Source organism: Oryctolagus cuniculus, chromosome 16 (genome assembly GCF_051225735.1).
Source record: "Oryctolagus cuniculus isolate XC-2025 breed Fujian yellow rabbit chromosome 16, ASM5122573v1, whole genome shotgun sequence".
Taxonomy (NCBI): domain Eukaryota; kingdom Metazoa; phylum Chordata; class Mammalia; order Lagomorpha; family Leporidae; genus Oryctolagus; species Oryctolagus cuniculus.
Window position 1 is genome coordinate 50,366,877 of NC_142882.1, and position 21,687 is coordinate 50,388,563.

The 21,687-nt window shown below is 47.2% G+C and overlaps 1 protein-coding gene across 3 annotated transcripts in view; it reads left to right on the forward strand.

The window, feature by feature from the left end:
* DNAH11 (dynein axonemal heavy chain 11) overlaps positions 1-21,687 on the forward strand; it is a 365,338-nt gene that overhangs the window by 323,882 nt on the left and 19,769 nt on the right. For all 3 annotated transcript variants that reach the window (XR_016222511.1, XM_089315357.1, XM_089315358.1), the window contains 6 exons: positions 991-1,161; positions 4,743-4,865; positions 6,489-6,682; positions 7,839-7,987; positions 8,828-8,955; positions 15,489-15,716. Coding sequence is in view for 2 of the 3 variants with exons in the window: in XM_089315357.1 (XP_089171483.1) it covers positions 991-1,161; positions 4,743-4,865; positions 6,489-6,682; positions 7,839-7,987; positions 8,828-8,955; positions 15,489-15,716 (993 nt within the window). In the remaining variant the exon portion in view is untranslated. The remainder of the gene's footprint in view (positions 1-990; positions 1,162-4,742; positions 4,866-6,488; positions 6,683-7,838; positions 7,988-8,827; positions 8,956-15,488; positions 15,717-21,687) is intronic.

Sequence of the window (21,687 nt, forward strand, 5' to 3'; positions counted from 1 at the left end):
AACAGGCCAAGCGCTTAAATAGACATTTCTCCAAATAGCCAAAATGCATACAAAAAAAAATGCTCACCACCATTAATCATTGGAGTTTTCTCTAATAAGATCTCACTCTATATCCATTATGATAGCTACTATCCAAAGCAACCAGAAAATAATTGTTGGTGAGGATGGAAAAATTAGATTCCTATGTACTGCTGGTAGAAACTGTATGGTAGTTCCTCAGAAAACTAAAAATGGAATTACCATAAAATCTAGCAAGTCTACTTGGGGCTATATATACCCAAAAGAATTGCAAGAGAATCCCAAATAGATGTCATGAACTCCCCTATTCACAGCAGCAGTAGTCACAGTAATGGAATATTATTTAACCTTGAACAGGGAAGGAAATTCTGACACCTACTAGAACATAGTTGAACCTTGGGAATATTATCTGAAATGAAATAGGCATGTCACAAGAAGACAAGAACAGGGTGACTCTACTCAATGTGTGATACGGAGGGTGGTGACGCTCAAAAAAATGGTGGCCACCTGGGTCTGGAAGACGGGACATAGCTGGTTGCTGTTTCATGGGTACAGCTCTCTGGTTTACACGATGAAAAATTTCTGGAGCTCAACCATGCAACCATATGAATGCACTTAACATTGCCAAACCACGTAGTTAAAATTGCTGAGGTAGCAAATTGTGTGCTACCTTTATTTTCCCACAATTTAAAAGGAAGATCTTTTTAAAAGAAGTAGCTGGGTAGCCGGGAGGATGGAGCGGTCCAGTTGGGTGGGAGGGAGATGCGGGTAGGTTTTATGGAGACATGCTTTTCGGAAGCACCTGCCATGTGCCAGGAAGGGTTTTAAGAGCCCACCTAAACCCCCATAAAAGTCCTGCTTTACTGTCTGCTCCCTAAAGATGCATTGTAGATGGTATCCCTGTATGTCTGGGGCTGGCTAGACTTCCAGGCACCAGTCGTCACCCTTTGCTGACCGCATGAACTCTCCCAGGCTTTCAGCGTGCTGTTCCACCGAGCCATGGAGCAGGCGGACAAGGTGGAGGACTCGCAGGGCCGCATCTCCGCGCTCGTGGAGAGCATCACACACTCCCTCGTCGTCTACACCAGCCAGGCACTGTTCGAGGAGGACAAGCTCACCTTCCTGGCCCAGGTGGCTTTCCAGGTGAGATCACTAACTACCCAGCAGCCTGCAACCCAGGGCTGAGGCCTGCTGCAGGCAGGTGCGGCTACTTGGTGACAGGAGGAGAGTGGGGGTCTCCTGGGGCATCATCTTGGCAAGTGACAGCCTTCTCCTGGGTCCCAGGGCTTTGCTGAGGGTGGATGTGGGGCTGGAAGCTCCCACCACGGTGGCCACCCTGAAACGCATCCGTGAGCACCCTCCTCGCCTTCTCAGGTCCTGTAAGCAACCTTCTAGGGGCTGCCAGAAACTTCCTTGAGATCAGGGTGATGGGTCCAGATCCATGTGGTCCTAGAAGTTTCTTAACAGAGACCTTTGAAAGAATAGCCAGTGGGTCATCCTGTTGTTACAAATGACAGGATTTCGTACCTTGTTAGGTCTGGACTAGTATTCATTGTGTATAGCTAATAATATATTATTCTGTATATTAGCATATGTTATAATATGTAGTTAATAGTGCTTTCATTATGTGTATTTAATATCTTTCAAAATAGGTATCAGATGTTAATGATTAGTATGTGAGATGATGGATGTGTTGGTTAGCTTGGTTTATCTATTCTACCATATAAACATATCCAGGCATCACATTATGCCCCATAAATACAGATAATTAAGTATTTCCAAAGTTCATGGAAAAGGGAATTTATTTTTTAAGAATTATTTTATGTATTTGAAAGAGTTACAGAGAGAGGTAGAGCCGGAGAGAGAGAGGTCTTCCATTCTGCTGATTCATTCCCCAAATGATCACAATGGCCAGAGCTGAGCCAATCAGAAGCCAGGAGCTAGAAGCTTCTTCTGGGTCTCCCACACAGGTGCAGGGGCCCAAGGACTTGGGCCATCTTCTACTACTTTCCCAGGCCATAGCAGAGAGCTGGATTGGAAGAGGAGCATCCGGGACTCGAACTGGCACCCATGTGGGATGCCAGCATTGCAGGCCGGGACTGTAACCCACTGCACCATAGTGCCAGCCCCAAAAGAAAATAAACAGATAGGATTTTTTTTTGATAGTCAGAGTGGATAGTGAGAGAGAGAGAGACAGAGAGAAAGGTCTTCCTTTTGCCGTTGGTTCACCCTCCAATGGCCGCCGCGGCCAGCGCGCGCTGCGGCCGGTGCACCGCGCTGATCCGACGGCAGGAGCCAGGTGCTTCTCCTGGTCTCCCATGGGGTGCAGGGCCCAAGCACTTGGGCCATCCTCCACTGCACTCCCTGGCCACAACAGAGAGCTGGCCTGGAAGAGGGGCAACCGGGACAGAACCTGGCGCCCCGACCGGGACTAGAACCCGGTGTGCCGGCACCGCAAGGTGGAAGATTAGCCTATTGAGCCGCGGCGCCGGCCAACAGATAGGATTTTTATGGTACAAAAGCATTTTCAAATCTATACATAGTTTTTTTTTCATAATATGCATTTTTGTGAACTTTTTGAAGCCCCGAGGTATGCATAGATTTCACAATATTTTTGTTCCAGAATGAATTTACTTTTGTCTCCTGTGGACTTTTTGAAGTAACCTAGTATTTATCAGTTAAAAATTAAAAAAAAAAAAAGTAGTTGAAAAAGAAACTACAGTGGGACCTGCTTCTCCTGGACTCCCTTCCAAGTGGACGTCTAGAAAATATTTTGTTTAAACAAAGATGTCCCCGGTAACAGCAACCACCGCCACCATCCCCGAGGACAACAGTCCCAGATGAAGACGGCGTGTCGTCATTTTATTAGCTCATTTGCTGAATGACGTTTTCATCAACCCAGACCCCAAGGGAGGGTCTGTGCCTTGCCTATCTTATGTCCTCCAAAGCGCCTGGCCCAAAGAAGGCACGTTATAAACACCTGCAGTGCGTGAGAAACTGCACCTTCGCTCCGAGTATTTTTGGGATTCATAAATTCCTTTGGGTTTCAAAAGAATAGATGGGTATGGGTGGTTTAGTAAGTCTATAATACGGAAGTAAGACATTGCAAAAGGAAATACAGATAGCCCTCAACTTACGATGGTGTTATATCCCGGTAAACTCATTGTCAGTTGAAAATATCTTTAGCCAAAGTGCATGGGGAGAAGCTGACCCGACAGAGACCCTGCCTTAGCAGAACACAGCATGCGGTGGAATGTGGATCCCTTCCCCTGTGACCAGAGGGTTGACCAGGAGCTCGCCGTGGGAGAGTATTGTAGCACGGGAAAAGGGCAAACCTCAAAATTCAGAGCTCAGTTCCTACTAAATGCTTTCACTTTTACCCCATCAAAAAGCTCTAAGTCAAAGTCAGGGCTTACTTCTATTTTTTTTTTTTTAAGATTTATTTTATTTATTTGAAAGACAGAGTTACAGAGAGAAGTAGAGACAGAGAGAGAGGTCTTCCATCCGCTGGTTCACTCCCCAGATGGCCTCAATGACTGGAGCTTCACCAATCCAAAGCTAGGAGCTTCTTCTGGTCTCCCATGCAGGTGCAGAGGCCCAAGGACTTGGGCCATCTTCCACTGCTTTCCCAGGCCATAGCAGAGAGCTGGATCAGAAGAGGAGCAGCTGGGACTAGAACCGGCGCCCATATGGGATGTCAGTGCTTCAGGCCAGGGCATTAACCCGCTGTACCACAGCACCGGCCCCCTCTTTTATTTGTTTTTATACAGAGGGGCCAGGGACAATAATATGTGGCACGCACCTCTGTTGAAAACGTTTCCTTGGAAGCCTTAGATATTTATAATCTAAAATCCTAAACTAAAGCCTCAAATTTCTGTGGATAGTTCTTTGTTGGAATAAATTAAACTGAATAAGGAAAATTAATTCTCCAGTAAATTTTTATTTTAATGTATATTGCCGCTCACAATGCAGTTTGAAAATAATTATAATTTTTAGCATAGCATAAAACACAAAAACTTTTACCTGCTTAATTTTGTAAGTTCACAGAATTTAAAAATAGTTCCTTTTGGGGCCGGTGTTGTGGAATAGTGGGTAAAACCGCCACCTGCAACACCAGGATCCCACATGGAAGCTGGTAGCATCCAGACTGCTCCTCTTCTGATCCAGCTCTCTGCTAATGGCCTGGGAAAGCAGTGGAGGATGGCTCAAGTACTTCGGCCCCTGCACCCATGAGAGACCTGAAGGAAGCTCCTGCTCCCAGCTTCGGACTAGTCCAGTTCCGGCTGTTGCTTGCAATTTGGAGAGTGAACCAGTAGGTGAAAGATTCTGTCTCTTTCTGTCTATTTTTTTTATCCCCCCTTCCCTTTGGTACTAGTTACACCTTCTATTTAGTAACGTAGTCCATTGTCACCTGAGGCTTTTGCATTTTGTCTAATTAAGTTTTGAGTCTGCTGTAATGGAATGTAAATGTGAATGCATATTTCAGATTCATTGCTAATGGTCATGGGGATTAGTATTGCAAAAAAAAAATCAGGTTTTTCGTGATTTTGTTAAATACCTGATCTTGGTTTTTAGATCCTTCCATGTACGAATGGAGAGTCTCTGTTTCAGATATCTGCTCCAATTCTCAGCGGGCTTGTCTGTGACCTATTCAGTGGCCACTGCTCCTGTGTTGTGATTTTCATGTACACCAAATGACCCTTCCAATTTTGTGTGCTCTCAAGATTCTGTTGAGAAGGAAGGAGATAGACCCGGCCGAGCTGGATCTCCTGCTTGGACTCTCGGTGGAGCACACGTACCCGAGTCCCGTCGACTTCCTGACCGCTCAGGCCTGGAGTGCCATTAAGGTGCGTTACAAACACGGCTGCACCATTTCTCAGTCTTATTTCAAACATTCGGTCTCTCCGGAACAGAATCAAGGTTTTACAAATCTAGATGATAGGCGCCGAGAACACCAGGTTAATGTAGCTGGCACCGGGCTGTGCTCAGTTTAAACGCAGCCTCACCAGGTGAGAAGTAAAGCTGTTCCCCGCCTTTATTTCTGCTGTAGAAACATGCTATAGAATGTGTTGTTCTGTTGTTAATCTTTGTATTGTTAAGTTGATTTGGAGCTTTTGACCTATGGGTGGGAGGGAAACTGTTAGTAAAGATGTACAGTCTGTCAGGACCTTTGATAAAAGTCAAGTGACTTAAATGAAAATAGTTTTCCAATTCACTTACATCTGGTTTATTTTGTTTTCTTTGTGAATTATATTTCTCCACTCTATACATAGTTTTTTTAAATTCTGCGACAATTTAGTAGTTTAATCATAAAATGTTTAAATAGAACGCTAGAAGAAAAATGTCAGTCATTCTTCAACCCTAGTTAGTAATTCTTTTTATATATTTTGTCTGAAGATTTATTTATTTATTTAAAAGGCAGAGATAGAGCGAAGTTGGGGGGGGGGGGGATGGAGATTGATCTCCCATCAACTGGTTCACTCCCCAAATGGCTGCATCAGCCGGAACTGTGCCAGGCCAAAGCCAGGAGCCAGGAGCTTCTTCCGAGTTTCCCACGTGAGTGCACAGGCCCAGGCGCTTGGGCCATCTTCTGCTGCCCTCCCAGGCTCCTCAGCAGGGAGCTGGATCAGAAGCAGAGCAGCAAGGACACAACCTGTGCCCATATGGGATGCCAGCACTGCAGGGGCAGCTTAGCCTGCTCCACCACAGTGCCGGCTCCAGCAATTCTCACTCCACTTTTCTGTCCTAAAAGCCAGTGTTAAGAATTTCTTCTTGGAAGGTCTGGAGTTCTCTAGAGATGTTCAACAAGTACTAAGCCTTGCCCTGTTCTTTTTTCCAAGAAGGAAACATACTATACACTGAAATAACTAAGTTATCCCTTATGCTTATGGTACATTTAGATTCAGTTTCTTAAAAATTAGTGTATTAATTAAATTATCACTTTAGCATTTTAAATTCAAGTTCAAATGTGTAGCAGGGTTTCAGCAAGACACATGGCACATTCAAAGGAGTGAAGTGAGTTCAGTGACCAGCATATGTTCACAGTGTGGGTGAGCAGGAAATCAACCAAGGATGAGAAAGGATGGGAAAAGGGGAGAAATACTGAGAAACTGGAACTACCGAGAAGGGAGGTGAAGAGAGCCTGCGGCAGGAGCTGCGGCCCTGGCAGAGGGACGTAACCGCTGCTCAACCAGGAAAGGGCTGGGAGGAAAAGACCCCGCCCCTCTCTCCTCTCTCCTCCAATCTCTTCTCAGCGCTTCCTGCTGACCAAACCCAACCCGGCCAGGGCCCCAGGGCGCTGTCCTGAGAGATCACCCTCTGAGCAAGGCAGAAAGGGGTGCAGAGCAAATACAGAGAGGGCAGTGGAAACTTGGCCAACACGCTGTGTTTGCGTACCATGAGTACATCCTCAGCCGCAAACCCTGAGCTACGGATCACCCATTCCTCCTTGTCTCCTTATCGAATTGCAGGCGATAGCCCTTGTGGAAGAATTCCGAGGCCTAGACCGAGATCTGGAAGGATCTGCCAAACAGTGGAGGAAGTGGGTGGAATCGGAATGCCCGGAAAAAGAAAAACTACCGCAAGAATGGAAAAAGAAGAGTTTAATACAGAAGCTGATTATTTTGAGAGCCTTGCGCCCTGACCGGATGACATACGCTCTCAGGTGGGGCAGCCAGCATTTTTGCAAACGGAAGTGAGCTTAGCCAGTATCCTGCAGAAGTGCTTACCATCCCTAGTAACGCAAAGTGGTTCTGCCACTTGGACCTTATGTAGTCGCTGCTGCTGTTAACATTTGCAAGTCACTCAGCAGACGGCTAGTCCTTAGACTCAGCGCCTCCTTCCTGAAAAGCCTAATTCTGAACTCAGCAGGAGAGGACTTGATGGGAAAAGAGCAGGGGTCAGGAAGATGCACTGCCCAAGGGCGATTCCCATCGTCTTGAGTCGGTGGGAGCGTTTTGGCCCTGAAGATCTGGCGTGTCAAACAGAAAGGAGTTCCTTTCAAGGAGAACTTTATAACCCATGCGATTGAGAAGCCGAAACCCCTTACTTGCCTCTCGGTTCAAGTGTCCTTTTACTTGGCCCTCTTGGCTCCCCAGTGGACATAAGAAGCTGCTTAATTCACGCAAGTCTTATCCTAATTTGAATTCACCAGCCTACGAGTTCTCCGCCTCCTCCCCTGTGGTGTTCCGCTTTCTCCAGCGATATTCCTGTGTCTTGAGTTCTTTCCTCTTTCTTTGTTGAGTTCGGCCAGTTTTCCCTTTGCGGAAGCTGCTGCCGAACCCTACTTTCCAAGTTAATTCTGCTTCGTCCTGACTTTCTGCTAACTCCGAAGCTGCAAGAAAATCCTCCTCGCTTCATTGAGCTTCCCTGTGTTAGAAACACCCCAAAAAGCATTTGTATATTCATGAGAAGCCCAGCAGGCTGGAAAATTGCACTGCGGCAAATCTAATGAACTGTTAATAAGTAATGGGAGAGTCTGGCAGGGGACACAGTGGGTACAGAGCCCCACACAGGCAGCTGATGGTGCTCAGAGGGGGGACCTCAGTTGCCCCCCAAGATGGACAGTAGGCTTCTGATTGTCAAAGCTTGCAAAAAAAAAAAAAGAGAGAGAGCGAGCAAGCGAGCAGGGTTTCACTGATTGACCTGCTGCGTAAATCTAGTTAGATTCATGTTGCTATTCTAACAGGACCTCCCGGGTGATAATTTCTTTCTCTCCTGTGCCCGTGGATTCAGCTCAGTCAAGCGGTGACACTTCTCAAGGTCAAAACCACTGAAATCTGTGGATTTGGCATTGTTTTCTTTCATTATTTTTTTTGTAGAAATTTTGTGGAGGAGAAACTGGGGGCCAAGTATGTGGAGAGGACCAGACTGGACTTAGGGAAAGCACTGGAAGACAGCAACCCAGCCACCCCAGTGTTCTTCATCCTGTCTCCAGGGGTGGATGCTCTTAAAGACCTCGAAGTGCTTGGTGAGTGCCCAGGAGGCTGCCAGCCTGCCCTCCCTCCCCCGTGGCTGCCCACTGCCCACCTGCCCTTGCTTTGAGTTCTCTTATGTTCTTTGGAAGGGTGTGTGTTGGGGGGGGTATGTGTGCGATTTGTCAGAGCCTGGGCATAATCACACTGCAGTCTGGAGAAATGTTCAAATGGAACATTCATCTCGTTGGCATAATGCACATTTCTTTTGTGCTGTTCCCCACCTTTTGACTGTACGAAGGCCAGAGGGCAATTTTCTCCATGCCCATGCAATCGCGTGCGCCCACCCTGCGAACTAAATAATGGTCATTAGAGCCAGCGCGTTCGATTGTGCAAGGCGCTATCGCTTTGTGCACTGGATTACGGTTCCCCCACGGCCGATGCCGAGAACACCAGGTTAATGTAGCTGGGACCTGGCTGTGCTCAATTTAAACGCAGCCTCACCAGGTGAGAGTCTCCTGCCTTGGCCCAAGGAGCAGATCCGTTCAAAGACGGCTGTGGCGTCGACCACCTGTTGCTCCTTTCTGTGGGGGCAAGGCTTCGCTGCTCCTGCAGGAGTTTCTAAAGCTACAGAACAATGGCTGCCGTCTATCAGAGTGTCAAAAGCCTCATTATCCACAAACCCAAGGCACTGAACCCCACTGGCTCCTTGAATGCAGGCACTAAGGCAGCTGTTGAGAGCTCAAAATGCCGCTCGTGGAAACAACACGGCCTTAACTCGGGGTGCTCAGGAAAGTGACCTAGCCGAGGGCAGCAGTGACCACAGAGTTCCCAGCACTCTTCGCTCCTCCGCGATGGCCATTTCTTCTCACGAGGCTGTGCACCCCTCTCAACAGGCAAGAGACTCGGCTTCACAATCGACTCGGGAAAACTGCACAATGTGTCTCTAGGACAAGGCCAGGAGATGGTGGCCGAAATGGCGCTGGAGAAGGCGTCCCAATGTGGACACTGGGTCATCCTCCAAGTGAGTACTGAGTGTTCCTGGAGAACCCGGAGCGTACACAGAGAGCCTGCCCAGCGCCACAGGCCTGCGGCGTAACATGAGGTCACATGCAAAGCACTCATGACACCTGCACAAGGGGTAGAGGGCTCGGCTGGCCCAGATGGCCGTCCTCTCTTGAGAGACTGTCCGGCCTTTGTGCACTGTAATGAAAAATAGTGAGGCAGGCGTTTATCCTGGATGCCGAAATGCCCGTGTCCCACATCACAGTGTCTGGGTTAGAGTCCCAGCTATGCTCCTGACTCCAGCTTCCTGCCGATGGAGAGCCCAGGTGGCAGCAGTGGTAACTCACGTAATTGGGTTCCTGCCACCCACGTGGGAGACCTGGATTGATTTCTGGGTTTTTGGCTTTGGCCTAATCCCTTTTCCCTTTTTTTTTTTTTTCTTTTCTTTCTTTCTTTCTTTCTTTCTTTCTTTTTTTTTTTTTTTTTTTTGACAGGCAGAGAGACAAAGGGCTTCCTTTTTTTTCCGTTGGTTCACCCCACAATGGCCGCTGCAGCCGGCACACTGCGCTGATCTGAAGCCAGGAGTCCGGTGCTTCACCTGGTCTCCCATGCGGGTGCAGGGCCCAAGCACTTGGGCCATCCTCCACTGCACTCTCAGGCCACAGCAGAGAGCTGGACTGGAAGAGGAGCAACTGGGACAGAATCCGGTGCCCTGACCAGGACTAGAACGCGGTGTGCCAGTGCCGCAGGTGGAGGATTAGCCTAGTGAGCCGCGGCACTGGCCTTTGGCCTATTCCAGTATCAGTTATTGAGGGCACTTAAAGAGTACACAAGTGAGTGGAAGATATTCTCTCTCTCTCTCACTCACATACACACACATAAATACAAATTGAAAAAAACAGGGGGAGGGCTGGCACTGTGGCTTAGCAGATAAAGCCACTACCTGCAGTGCCGGCATCCCATATGGGCGCCTATTTGAGTCCTGGCTGTTCCACTTCTGATCCAGCTCTCTGCTGTGGCCTGGGAAGGCAATAGAGGAAGGCCCAAGCCCTTGGGCCCCTGCACCTGTGTGGGAGACCTGGAAAAAGCTCCTGGCTTCAGACTGGCCCAGCTCCAGCCATTGCAGCCAATTGGGGAGTGAACCAGCAGATGGAAGACCTCTCTCTCTCTCTCTCTGCCTCTCCTCTCTCTGTGTAACTCTGACTTTGAAATGAATAAATAAATCTTTAAAAAAAAGTTCTCTATATAAAAAAAAAGAAAAAATAGGGGAGCCTCATCATCCTCCTAACATACAGAATCTAGAACATTCCAGGAATGTTTGAGGACAAGCAGCATTGGCCAGTGCACCAACACCGTCAGCCACTATCTGACGTTGCACGGTGCCATTTTGATACATGTACCAGGGTTCTTCCAGAAGCTAATGAAAAGATGCATATTATGAAACCATTGAGCACAGACATCAGAATTTTTGCACCAAAATAAAATTCTCTTTGCCCTTTTCCATAAACTTCTGGAAGTAGCCTGGTATTATTTCATATAACCCTGACTGTGCCCCTTGGTGGGTGTGTCTGTTCCCTTTGCAAAGGGAAGAGGGTGGTGTAGATTACTGCTTCATCCCTTCTAGGATGGGCGCTACACAGGTCTGTGATTCTACAACCTGGTGGCCCCCTGGCTGCAGATCCTAGCAAGAGCTCAGGAACACGTGGAGCACAAGCCAGCATCAGGGGGCACCTGAGGGGTGTTCTGCCACCTCCTGCAACAAGCCAGGCCCACTGGCTCAGCAGGGCTGGGGATGGTTCTCTGGAGTAGGCAATTCTCACCACACAGCTGAAAGCGTAGGCTCTGCTGTCTTAATTCTTGATATCAAGAGGAGACAAGAGGGCCCTGGGGAGGTCTGGAGAGTCGCAGGCCCACAGAGCTGGGAAGAGGCAGAGCTGCCACCCGCGTCTGGGTCTGTGTGGCAGCAGGGAACTATGCCAGCCCACGCCACCACTCATGCCAAGAGGCGACCTTAGCTGCCTGTGGTGTCTCCAGTAGGCAAGTGTGTTGATGCCTTTTGCATTTCTGCTTGAAATAAAACTGGATTCATGAAGAAGCAGTCCAGAGTCCAAGGGCACTTCTCTTTGGGGGACGTGACCTTTGGGGATATCCACTGCCTGCCTTTGTTAAGAGACATGAGGTGGTAATGTGCCCCCTTCTGAGGCTCAGAATCACTTAACTAGCAGTGGGTGGTTTGCTTCTCGGACAGCAGCTGTGGCTCTGACACTTTGGTCAACTAAAACTTTCCCACAAAGGAAAGAGTTGTTTAACATTGCTCATGGCACACAGCAGCTCAGGCCAGAGAGAACATAAGGACAGGCATAGTTACCCTCAAAGTATCTTATTGTTCCAAGTAAAATGTTTTTTTTTTTTTTTTAAAGATTATTTATTTGTTTGAAAAGCAGAATTAGAAGTGGGGCAGGAGGGTCTTCCGTCCGCTGGTTTACTCCCCAGATGGCCACAATAGCCAAAGTTGCACCAATCCAAATCCAGGAGCCAGGAGCCTCTTCCAGGTCTCCCATGCAGGTGCAAGGGCCCAAGAACTTGGGCCATCTTCCACTGTGTCCCCAGGCCAGAGCAGAGAGCAGGCTCAGAAGTGGAGCAGCTGGGTCTCAAACCGGCACCCATATGGGATGCCAGTCCTGTAGGTAGTACCTTTACCCACTGTACCACAGCACCAGCCCCTAAAATATTTTTCTTATTTGTGTATCTCTAAGATACTAGCTGCCACCCAAAATTCATGTTGTATATTTTACCATTAAAAAAGTGAAAAACCGTATTTTGTCAATGTCAAGCATATACTTTAGGGTTTCTATTACAGACCTTTGATTTATGTTCATAGTTACCTGAAATGTAACTGCTTAGTTTTACCTGTCACTCCCCATCCCTCTACTCACACAAGCAACAACTAGGAGGAGAGATTCTGCCAGGCCTTTGGCTGTCCAGGCTTCTAGATGTTTCTAATACCCCTTGATTGGTAGCTAGAAGCAGGACTTTGAAGAAAGAGTAGACCAACATAAGGAAAACTTGTCACATTGTTTGTAATTCACATTTGAGGTGAATATCAGCATAGGCCTAGGATAGGTATGCACATGGAAATTAGCTCTTGGCCAGATCCTGCAATGGTCAATTAGCCCTCCTCCCAGTGTTTAGGTAACATTTTATCAAAAGCCTACACTCCAGAGAAAACAGCTGTAGAAGTGGTAGGCTGGCAGTTGTCTTTATCTGGTACACACACCAGATGGTTTGTGAGTTCTTGGATAGCAAGAATCATGGTTGATGGGCAAAGTGGGAGAGTCCCAGGATGTGTGCATTGCTTAAACCTGTTGTACAAGCCTTTCTTTTAAAAAATATTTATTTACTTAATTGAAAGGCAGAGATACAGAGAGAGGGAGGAATGGAGAGAGAGAGAGAGATCTTACATCTATTGGTTCACTCCCCAAATGGCTGCAAAGGCAAGGGCTGGGCCAGGCTGAAGCCGGGAGCCTGGAATCCATCCAGGTCTTTCATGTGGGTGCAGGGGCCCAAGCACTTGGGCCATCCTCTGCTGCTTTCCCAGGCACATGAGTAGGGAGCTGGATCGGAAGTGGAGCAGGCAGGACACAAACCAGTGCTCATATGGGATGGCAGTGTCTGAACCCCCTGCACCACAAGGCCAGCTCTGCGCAGGCCTTTCTTTCCTTGGACAAGCAGCCAGCCAGTGCCCTCAAAAATGGTTCTCAGGCTCTCCTCCAAAGTGTGCCTGTGTCCACGAAGGTTCACCTGGAGGATTATCTACACTCTGCCTCCACAGTCACTCCCCAGGACATTTCTTTTTAAAATTTTATTTATTTATTTGAAAGGCAGAGAGAGAGAGAGAGAGAGAGAGAGAGAGAGAGAGAGAATGTTCCATCCACTCGTTCACTCCCCAAATGGCCATAACAGCTGGAGCTGAGCCAATCTGCAGCTAGGAGCCTGGGGTTTCTTACAGGTCTCCCACAAGGGCACAGGAGCCTGAGGGCTTGGACCATCTTCTGCTGTTTTCCCAGGCCATTAGCAGAGAACTGGATTGGAAGTGGAGCAGCCAGGACTTGAACAGATACCACCACAGGTGGTGGCTTTACCTGCTATGCCACAGTGCTGGCCCCAGGTGCAGGACATTTTTACTTTTTCAAGGAAACTTTTCAAGAAAGCTGCTATTGTAGTCAATAGGCACTGAATTGGACATAATACAACTAAAGGAACAGGTTTTGTTTTTATTCACTTTTATGAGTAACACCGTTTGCTGTGAATAGGACGGTCCCTACAGCCTTGCAGCAAGCGTATTGGAAGGGAAGCTGGCTCCCCTATTTAGTGGATTAGTTTGCTAGGTCTGTCACAGCGAAGTGTCACTCACGAGGTGGCTCCATCAACAGAGTTCCTTTCTCATGGTTCTGACAGCTGGACATCTGAAGTCAAGGTTTCTACAGGGTTTCTCCCAAGGCCTCTCTAACTGTCTTGTGGATGGTCAGCTTCTCCCTGTGTCATTCCATGATTTTCCTTGAGTTTTCTGTGTCTCACTCTCCTGTTCATCATATCAGATTAAGGCCTCCTCTAGGCCATAGGCAGCCTGCATTGCCTCCTTGAAGAGCCTGTCTCCAGGGGCTGGCACTGTGGCATAGTAGGCTAAGCCTCTGCTTGCAGCACCAACATCCCATGTGGGCACCAGTTCGCGTCCTGGCTGTTCCATTTCCGATCCAGCTCTCTGCTTATGGCCTGGGAAGGCAGTAGAAGATGGCCCATGTGCTTGGGCCCCTGCACCCACGTGGGAAACCCTGAAGAAACTCCTGGCTCCTAGCTTCAGATTAGCTCTGCTCCAGCCATTGCGGCTATTTGGGGAGTGAACTGGCTGATGGATGACCTTTGTCTCTCTCTCTCTCTGTATGTAACTCTACCTCTCAAATAATAATAATTAAAAAAAAAAAAAAAAACCCCAAGAACCTATCTCCAAATACAGTCGCTTTGAGGGACTAAGGCTTAGGACTTCAATGTTTGAGTTGGAGTAGGGGACACAATTTTCAGCCTGTAGCCCTATCAATGTCCAACCTTTTCCCAGGGAATTACAGCCTATTAGTAATGTGAGCAAGGCAATTGCTGTGGGTCTTTTTGCAAGACTTCAGTGGGTACCTGCATTACTATTCCCTCCCTTGTTAGCCTTCGTTCCATGTATCTTTGTAGCTGGGATAATCTTGAACATTTTTTCTCTGATGGAAAAAAATCACCAAGCCCTGGGTGTGATGTTTCAATTGTATACTGAGAATTTCTCCAAAGCCAGAGAGCATGTTAGGCACAGCCTTTACACCAAGCACCTCTCTTCCAACACTAACACCAACACCAACACCAACACCAACACCAACACCAACACCAAGCTGTTCCCTGTGGGTGTTTGTTTAGTAATGGAGGAACAAATTTGTCAATCATCAAAGTGAAAAGCAAAGAATGATGGTGGTGGTAGCATTTTTTTTTTTGTCAGCTCTAGGATTTAAGAAAAACAACGTGTTAAGAATCCACAGACCATTTTAACAAGGAGAGCTTTTCTTTGTTAGCTAGCCTTCCTTCCCTTGTGCCCTTTTGAGTCCGTGTACCAGTGAGTAGGAGTGGAATAGAGGTTTCCATCCAAAGCAATGACATGGGTGATCAGGTGCCTTTCTGACTTGGAGTTTTATGCTTTATCAAACTAACCCAGATTTGTCCCAATAATTGGGCTTGAATTGGAACAAAGGAAGGTAGTAGGCAGCTCCACGCCAGGAGTGACTGTGGGTGTGCGAAGCAGGAACATACAATGGAAAGAGACTGGACTCCAGAGACACCCTGTGGTCATGTGGAGTGTTCAATGTGTTCCACGCCCAGTTCTGTTTGGGCTTTTATTTTTCCTTTTTATGATAGGATAATGAAGGAAGGTTTTAATTCTAGTTCTCTGAGTTTGCAACACGTTTAAACAAGGGAGCTTCACAACCTTCCCTCGGGTGGGGAGAGGCTGCTGGGGTTTGGTACAGAGTGACGATGCCGCTTGGGGTGCCTGTATACCATATGTGAGTGCCTGGGTTCAAATCCTGGCTCTGCTCCTGATTCCGGCTTCCTGCTAATGTGTACTCCAGGAGCTGGCAGGTGATGGCTCAGGTGTGTGGGTCCCTGCCGCTCCACACAAGAGACCCAGGTTGAGTTTTCAGTTTCCAGCTTGTTCTAGCTGAGCCCCAGCTGATGCATTAGGGGAGTGGACCAACATATGAGAGCTAGTGTGCATTCTCTCTCTCTCTCTCTCTCTGCCTTTTCAAGTATAATGAATAACATTTTGTCAAAGTTCATGCAAAATAGTTATTATGGTAAAACTTCATGGATTGCAAAAATTTTTTGCACCAAAATATACTTATTTTCTAAATGCATTTTCCCACAAACTTGTTGAATTCTCCTTATATAACTAAAAGGTGTTCTAATCCTACCATTCGAGTAATACACATCCGTTTCCCAGGAGTCATAACACACACTGTTTTTCAGAATGTCCACCTGGTAACCAAGTGGCTGGGAACCTTGGAGAAACTCCTTGAACGGCTCAGCCAAGGCAGCCACAGAGATTACAGGGTTTTCATGAGCGCAGAGTCGGCGCCCACCCCAGATGAGCACATCATCCCCCAGGGACTCCTGGAGAACTCCATCAAGATCACCAATGAGCCTCCCACAGGAATGCGAGCCAATTTGCATGCCGCCCTGTACAACTTTGACCAGGTAAGACAGCAGAAGCGGCCGGGACTGACAGTGAACTTGGGTTGCACACAAGACTATGGGACCATCATTAGCTCATTGAGAGGCTTGGAGCGAAGTGTCTGTGTGTTCATCTCTAGAAGTAATTGTTTCTATTGCAATGACTAGGAACTATGTTTAAGTTTTACTCTAACACCAAGAAAACTATAGCCACCTGTGCAGGGAGAACTGGGTAGCTTTGTGAGGAACTTCCTTCTTGAAATATAATGTGGCAGACTGGTATCCAAGCCGCCATTGTTATTTTTGATGCTGATAAAAATCTAATGACCTGGAAAAGTTTCAGCATCATGTTTTAGGTCTGATTTTGATTTTAGTTAATTTAAAGGACCTCATTCCAGGTTATGTCCATGACATATTCCTATTTATATTGTCACTTCCTTCCAAAATGTAGTAAATGGATTAATGCATATGTGCATTAATGTTACCTCCATTTCCATTATTGTCTTTACCCAGATGATCTTGTCTAACTGTATCCTTGTCAAGTCATTCCACTTCCTTTGTTGCTACACTGTGAGTTTGCATTCCTTTCTCTAGTTTCTTGAAAATCCTTGGTAAACAGTGCTCTTATTAGGAGAGTAGGAGGAGCCCTAAGTAAGATTTGCTGATGAATACCCAGCCCTCCATGAAAAATGTTACCATTCTCTATGAAGTATGCTAACATGTATGTTTTCTCTAGTGCCTCAAGGGCTAATAACCAAACCAACATTATGAGGGACTTCTAGTCATTGGCTACCTAAGAATTCAGTGTTGAAGATTACAGTTAAACATCTAATTAAATCATTGAGTAATTTGTAGCTTATATATACACAGATCACTGTGTAACAGTAGACACCAACAGATCTTGTTGAATCTATTAAATATTTGAAATATTTTTTCTGTACTGTGGAAGACATTTTTTTAATTACTTAATTTATAATTTCAACCACTTGGGAGATTTTCAAGCCCTTTCTAGAAGTAAGTACAAAATAGAAATTTTGTGTTTAAGTAGAAACTATCTACTCTGCTAAAACAATCGTCTTCACTCATTAAAAGTGACAGCTCCATGAACAAACATGCTTCAGCCAAAATATCTTTCTGAGTTTGTTGGCAAGGTCTTCTGTGAGAATTTGATAAAACCATGGACGTTATCCCCACAGCAATTCACAATCAAAGCTACACTGCATATACTGATGGAGATTCACAGATGCCCCAAAACCCATTTATGACTTCCTTGGTTAAGAACACTTGTTCTAGGGATGCATGCTGTGGTATAGTAAATTAAGCCATCGCTTAGAACACCTGCATTCTATATCGGAGTGCCAGTTGGAATCCTGGCTACTGGCACTTCCAATCCAGCCTCCTGCTAATGTACCTGAGAGGCAGAGGATGATGACCCAAGTACTTGGGCTCCTGCCACCCGTGTGAGAGACCTGGGTGAAGTTCCTGCAGCCTGGCTCTAGCCTGGCTCAGCCCCAGATGTTTGCAGGCATTTGATTATTTATTTATTAGAAAGGAAAAGTGATGGTGACACAGTGAGAGAGGTAGATGGAAAATCTTTCTCACTGTGTCTCCATTGCTTTGCTTTTCAAATAAATGTTTTTAAAAAGCTATTCTAGGCAGGCGCCACAGCTCAATAGGCTAATCCTCTGCCTGCGGCACCGGCACCCTGGGTTCTAGTCCCGGTCGGGGCGCCTGATTCTGTCCCAGTTGCTCCTCTTCCAGTCCAGCTCTCTGCTGTGGCCCGGGAGTGCGGTGGAGAATGGGCCAAGTGCTTGGGCCCTGCACCCGTGTGGGAGACCAGGAGAAGCACCTGGCTTCTGGCTTCGGATCAGCACAGTGCGCCGGCCGTATTGTTCCGGCCTCAGTGGCCATTGGGGAATGAACCAACTGCAAAGGAAGACCTTTCTCTCTGTCTCTCTCTCTCTCTCACTGTGCACTCTGCCTGAAAGAAAGAGAGAAAGAGAAAGAGAAAGAGAGAGAGAGAGAGAGAGAGAGAGAGAGAGAGAGAGAAAGGAAGGAAGGAAGGAAGGAAGGAAGGAAGGAAGGAAGGAAGGAACGAACTATGAAGCATTAAACAATTTTTAAAAAAAGCTATTCTAGTCAATTCATGAAAGTTTTGGTTATTTTTGATGCTACCTGGAAAGCCACTTTTATTTGTTGAAAGTGACATTTATAGGGAAGACTTTCTAAAATGTCCAGGAGGAATATTTCTTCCTGGTGGAAAGAATTCTCTGAAGCATTAAAACTGAATTTGATTGTAAGTAGGGAAAGCAATGATAATCAAAGTCATTCACTACATAACCATCTCAGCAAGCCCATTTTAGCCAAAATCAACCGAATAAACAGAAATCCTAAAGAAAAGCTAAATTCTTTCAATCTTTTATGCTGTTCAAGGGTATTTGCCTGGGTTCCTTGGCAATCAGTCAACAGGTTCCTGGCACCCTTTTGTCAGCTAAAATCAAGGTTGGCTACTTTTGAAACAAAAATTTATCAAGAAATAATAGTGGTGTAAATAAGGTGACAAAGTATTTCCGCCATGAGAGAGCTCTAAAGTTCGCGTGTGTCTCTAAGAGTTGTCACACACTCAGATCGTCACAGATCACCGTCACACCATTCTTAGAATGGGCTCCTCTTGGTCCGAGTTGGCCTGCACCATATCCCTGTTCCTGACAGTGGAATGGAAGAAAGGACAAAGGAGATGACAAAGAGAGCAAAGGCTCTCTCCTTTAAACATGCTTCCTCCAAGTTAATACACAGTGCTTCCCCTTGTAGCTCACAGGTCAAACTGGGTCACATGGCCTGACCCAGCCACAAGAGAAACTGGGAAAACACACAGAGCATTGGGCATTTGGTGCAGCAGCTAAGAAACCTCTTGGGATGCCTGCCCCCCACACTGGAGTTTCTGGGTTCAAGTCCTGGCTTTCCTGAGAATGCATGCTCTGGGAGGTAGCAAATGATTGGGTCCTTAACACTCATGCGGGAGACCCGGATTGAGATGTAGGCTCCTGGCCCAGCCCTAGCTGTGGTGGGAATCTGAGGAGTGAAGCAGCATAAGGGAGATGTCTCTGCATGTCTCTGTCTCTCAACCTCTCTATTTCTCTGCCTTTCAAATAAAATGAAAATAAATACACAAAAATTAAAAAAAGAAAAGCAAATTGTTCTTGAACAGGCACATGCTCAAAGGCAGTGATGACACTGGACATCACCAACGTCCCCTTTTCCAGATGTCCTTGTGTCACCCTGGAGAGTCTGTGCTACTGCATAGCCTGGCCCTATTACACCCATGGCATGGGCAGAGAGTAGTGATAGCACCCAGTATGTCAACCATGTGGCTTAGATCAGGAGTGCAAGGGAGCCCTATGGCCTGCGTGCCCCGTCCCCCCAGTGGAGAAAACACCCAACAAGTCTACACAGGTATAAATGTTCGTACATCAGTTTTTAAAATGAGGGGCCAGCGTTGTGGCATAACATGTAAGGCTGCGGCCTGCCATGCCAGCATCCCATGTGGGCACCAGTTCTAGTCCCAGCTGTTCCACTTCTGATCCAGCTTCTTACTGGATCAGGAAAGCAGCAGAAGATAGACCCAACTGCTTGGGCCCCTACACCCACGTGGGAGAAGCTCCTGACTCCTGGCTTTGGCCTGGCCCAGCCCTGGTCATTGTAGCCATCTGGGGAGTAAACCAGTGAATGGAAGATCTCTCTTTCTCTCTTTCTCTACCTGTAACTCTGCATTTCAAATAAGTAAATCTTTAAAAAAAAAAAAAACTTACAAAAATAAGTCAAGGAGGCGTGAAGTGACCTGTTAGATCATAATTCTGAAGTGGAACTTTGAAACTAACACTGGATTGTGGGGAGCAACTCAGACTAGACTAAATTACTGGAATTAAGACTTATTCTATGCATCTGCTCTCCCACAATATGGCACTGGGAGAGGAGTAAACAGCTTCTACACAGCTGCCTCCAGTTCAACCAATAACCTGCAGGAGCTGATCCTGCTCCTGATTGGAGGAGAGCAGCGTACTCAGCGTGTGGGCAGCCGAGTTGGGATTGGTGGAAGAGGACTATAAAGGAGGAGAGAGACAACATGCACCGGAAACATCTAAGGGGAATATCCGGATAACATCTGAGCAGCCCCCGAGAGAGCCGGCCGGCGGTGTGCCGCTCCCCCGCGGAAGTGGAGAAAGTGGCAGGGGGGCCCACCCCTCCACGGAGGTGGAGGGACGGCAGCCAACCCGGGAAGAACCAGCAGCAAACCCGGGAAGGGCCGAGCAGACAACAGCGCAGAGTCCTGTGTCGTTCCTCCGTGAAGAGGGGGAGCGACACTGGACCTTCTAGAAATTTCTGACATTTAAACCTGGTGCTTTAAATATATTTTAAAATTAATTCCAAGTATACAGTTTCTCTTTTCTTCTTTCCCAAGCTGGCCTTTCACTTGATGTTTAGTGGCGGGAAGGTTATTTTTAATGATTTTAAAATTTCAAACTGCATAAGTTACCTAATGACTTGGAATGACCTAATGATCTGGTCGGCTCTGTGCCGTACACAGCCTGATTGGTAGCCCAGGAGTTTGCTGAGAGCACTGTAGAAAGAACGAGGCTGCTGTGGTCCCGGCCTGCAGAGAATCAATCTAGTTTTGGTTTAGCGGCAGAAGTCTCCCGAGGACCAGCTCTGGACTCCTGCTCCCCAGGGTACCAAGGAAGCCCTGTCCATGGCCCACGTTGTCAGGTCCATTTGTAATCAGACCTGGCTGCAGCTGCACCCCTGAAAGGCCTGGAAAGGTGCAATGTTGACCTCGTCTTCTCCCCTACCTCCACGCTTCACCCCAGCTCAATTTTTTCTTGTTTGCCACACCGTAGAATGGGTAATGATACTAACTTGAAGCCACAGACCACACAGCTCTGTTCTTCCTTTGAATTATGTAACTGCTCACGGCCATCACCTATCAATGCCAAGTGTCTGCATTTTCCAAAAACAATCTACAGGTGTCATTGACAGGACACCCATTTTCCAGGCCCCCAAAGGCCATTCAGTTATCCCAGCGATGAATTTCACTCTTAGCTCCCTGCAAGGAAACCCTGGGTCACAGGGCATTGGTTCAGGCCCAGGCTAAGCTGATGTAATAAAGGGAATTAAATCTGTAGTGATTTCAACAAGACAGTGACTGGTTGCTCTCACCTGTTTTTGGCAGGTCTGCTCCATTGGCTGTTCCACACTGTCACCAAGCCAATGGGTGACGCTGCTGTCCCTACCCCAAGGTTTCCAGGGATGTCCAGTTTTCATCATTTTTCAGTCCACAGAAAAGGGAAAAGAATGACAGTGTGGGCCGGCGCTGTGGCTCACTTGGCTAATACTCCACTTGCGGCGACGGCACCCCAGGTTCTAGTCCTGGTCCAGGCACCGGATTCTGTCCCGGTTGCTCCTCTTCCAGTCCAGCTCTCTGCTGTAGCCTGGGAGTGCAGTGGAGGATGGGCCAAGTACTTGGGCCCCTGCACCCACATGGAAGACCGGAAGGAAGTACCCGGCTCCTGGCTTCGGATCAGCGCAGTGCCAGCCATAGCAGCCATTAGGGGAGTGAACCAATGGAAGGAAGACCTTTCTCTCTGTCTCTCACTATCTATAACTCTCTCTCACTGTCTAACTCTGCCTGTAAAAAAAAAAAAAAAAAAAAAGAATGACAGCGTGGACAAGCAATTTCCTTCCAGGCAAATGACACGGAAGGGATGCATATCACTTCTGCTCAAATTCTCTTGGCAAAAACTTGGCACAGCTGGCTTCCAGGGGAGCCAGAAAACAAGTCTTCCCGTGGATGGCTGTGTGCCAGGGTGGTCTCCATTGCCCTGGAACCAGAAAAGGATGGATAGAGCTGTAGTGAGGTGGCCTTGGTTTTGCCCACCAGCATTCCGCTACAAGGATGGGACTGGGACTGTGACCTTCTGTTACGTAGACACTGCATAGG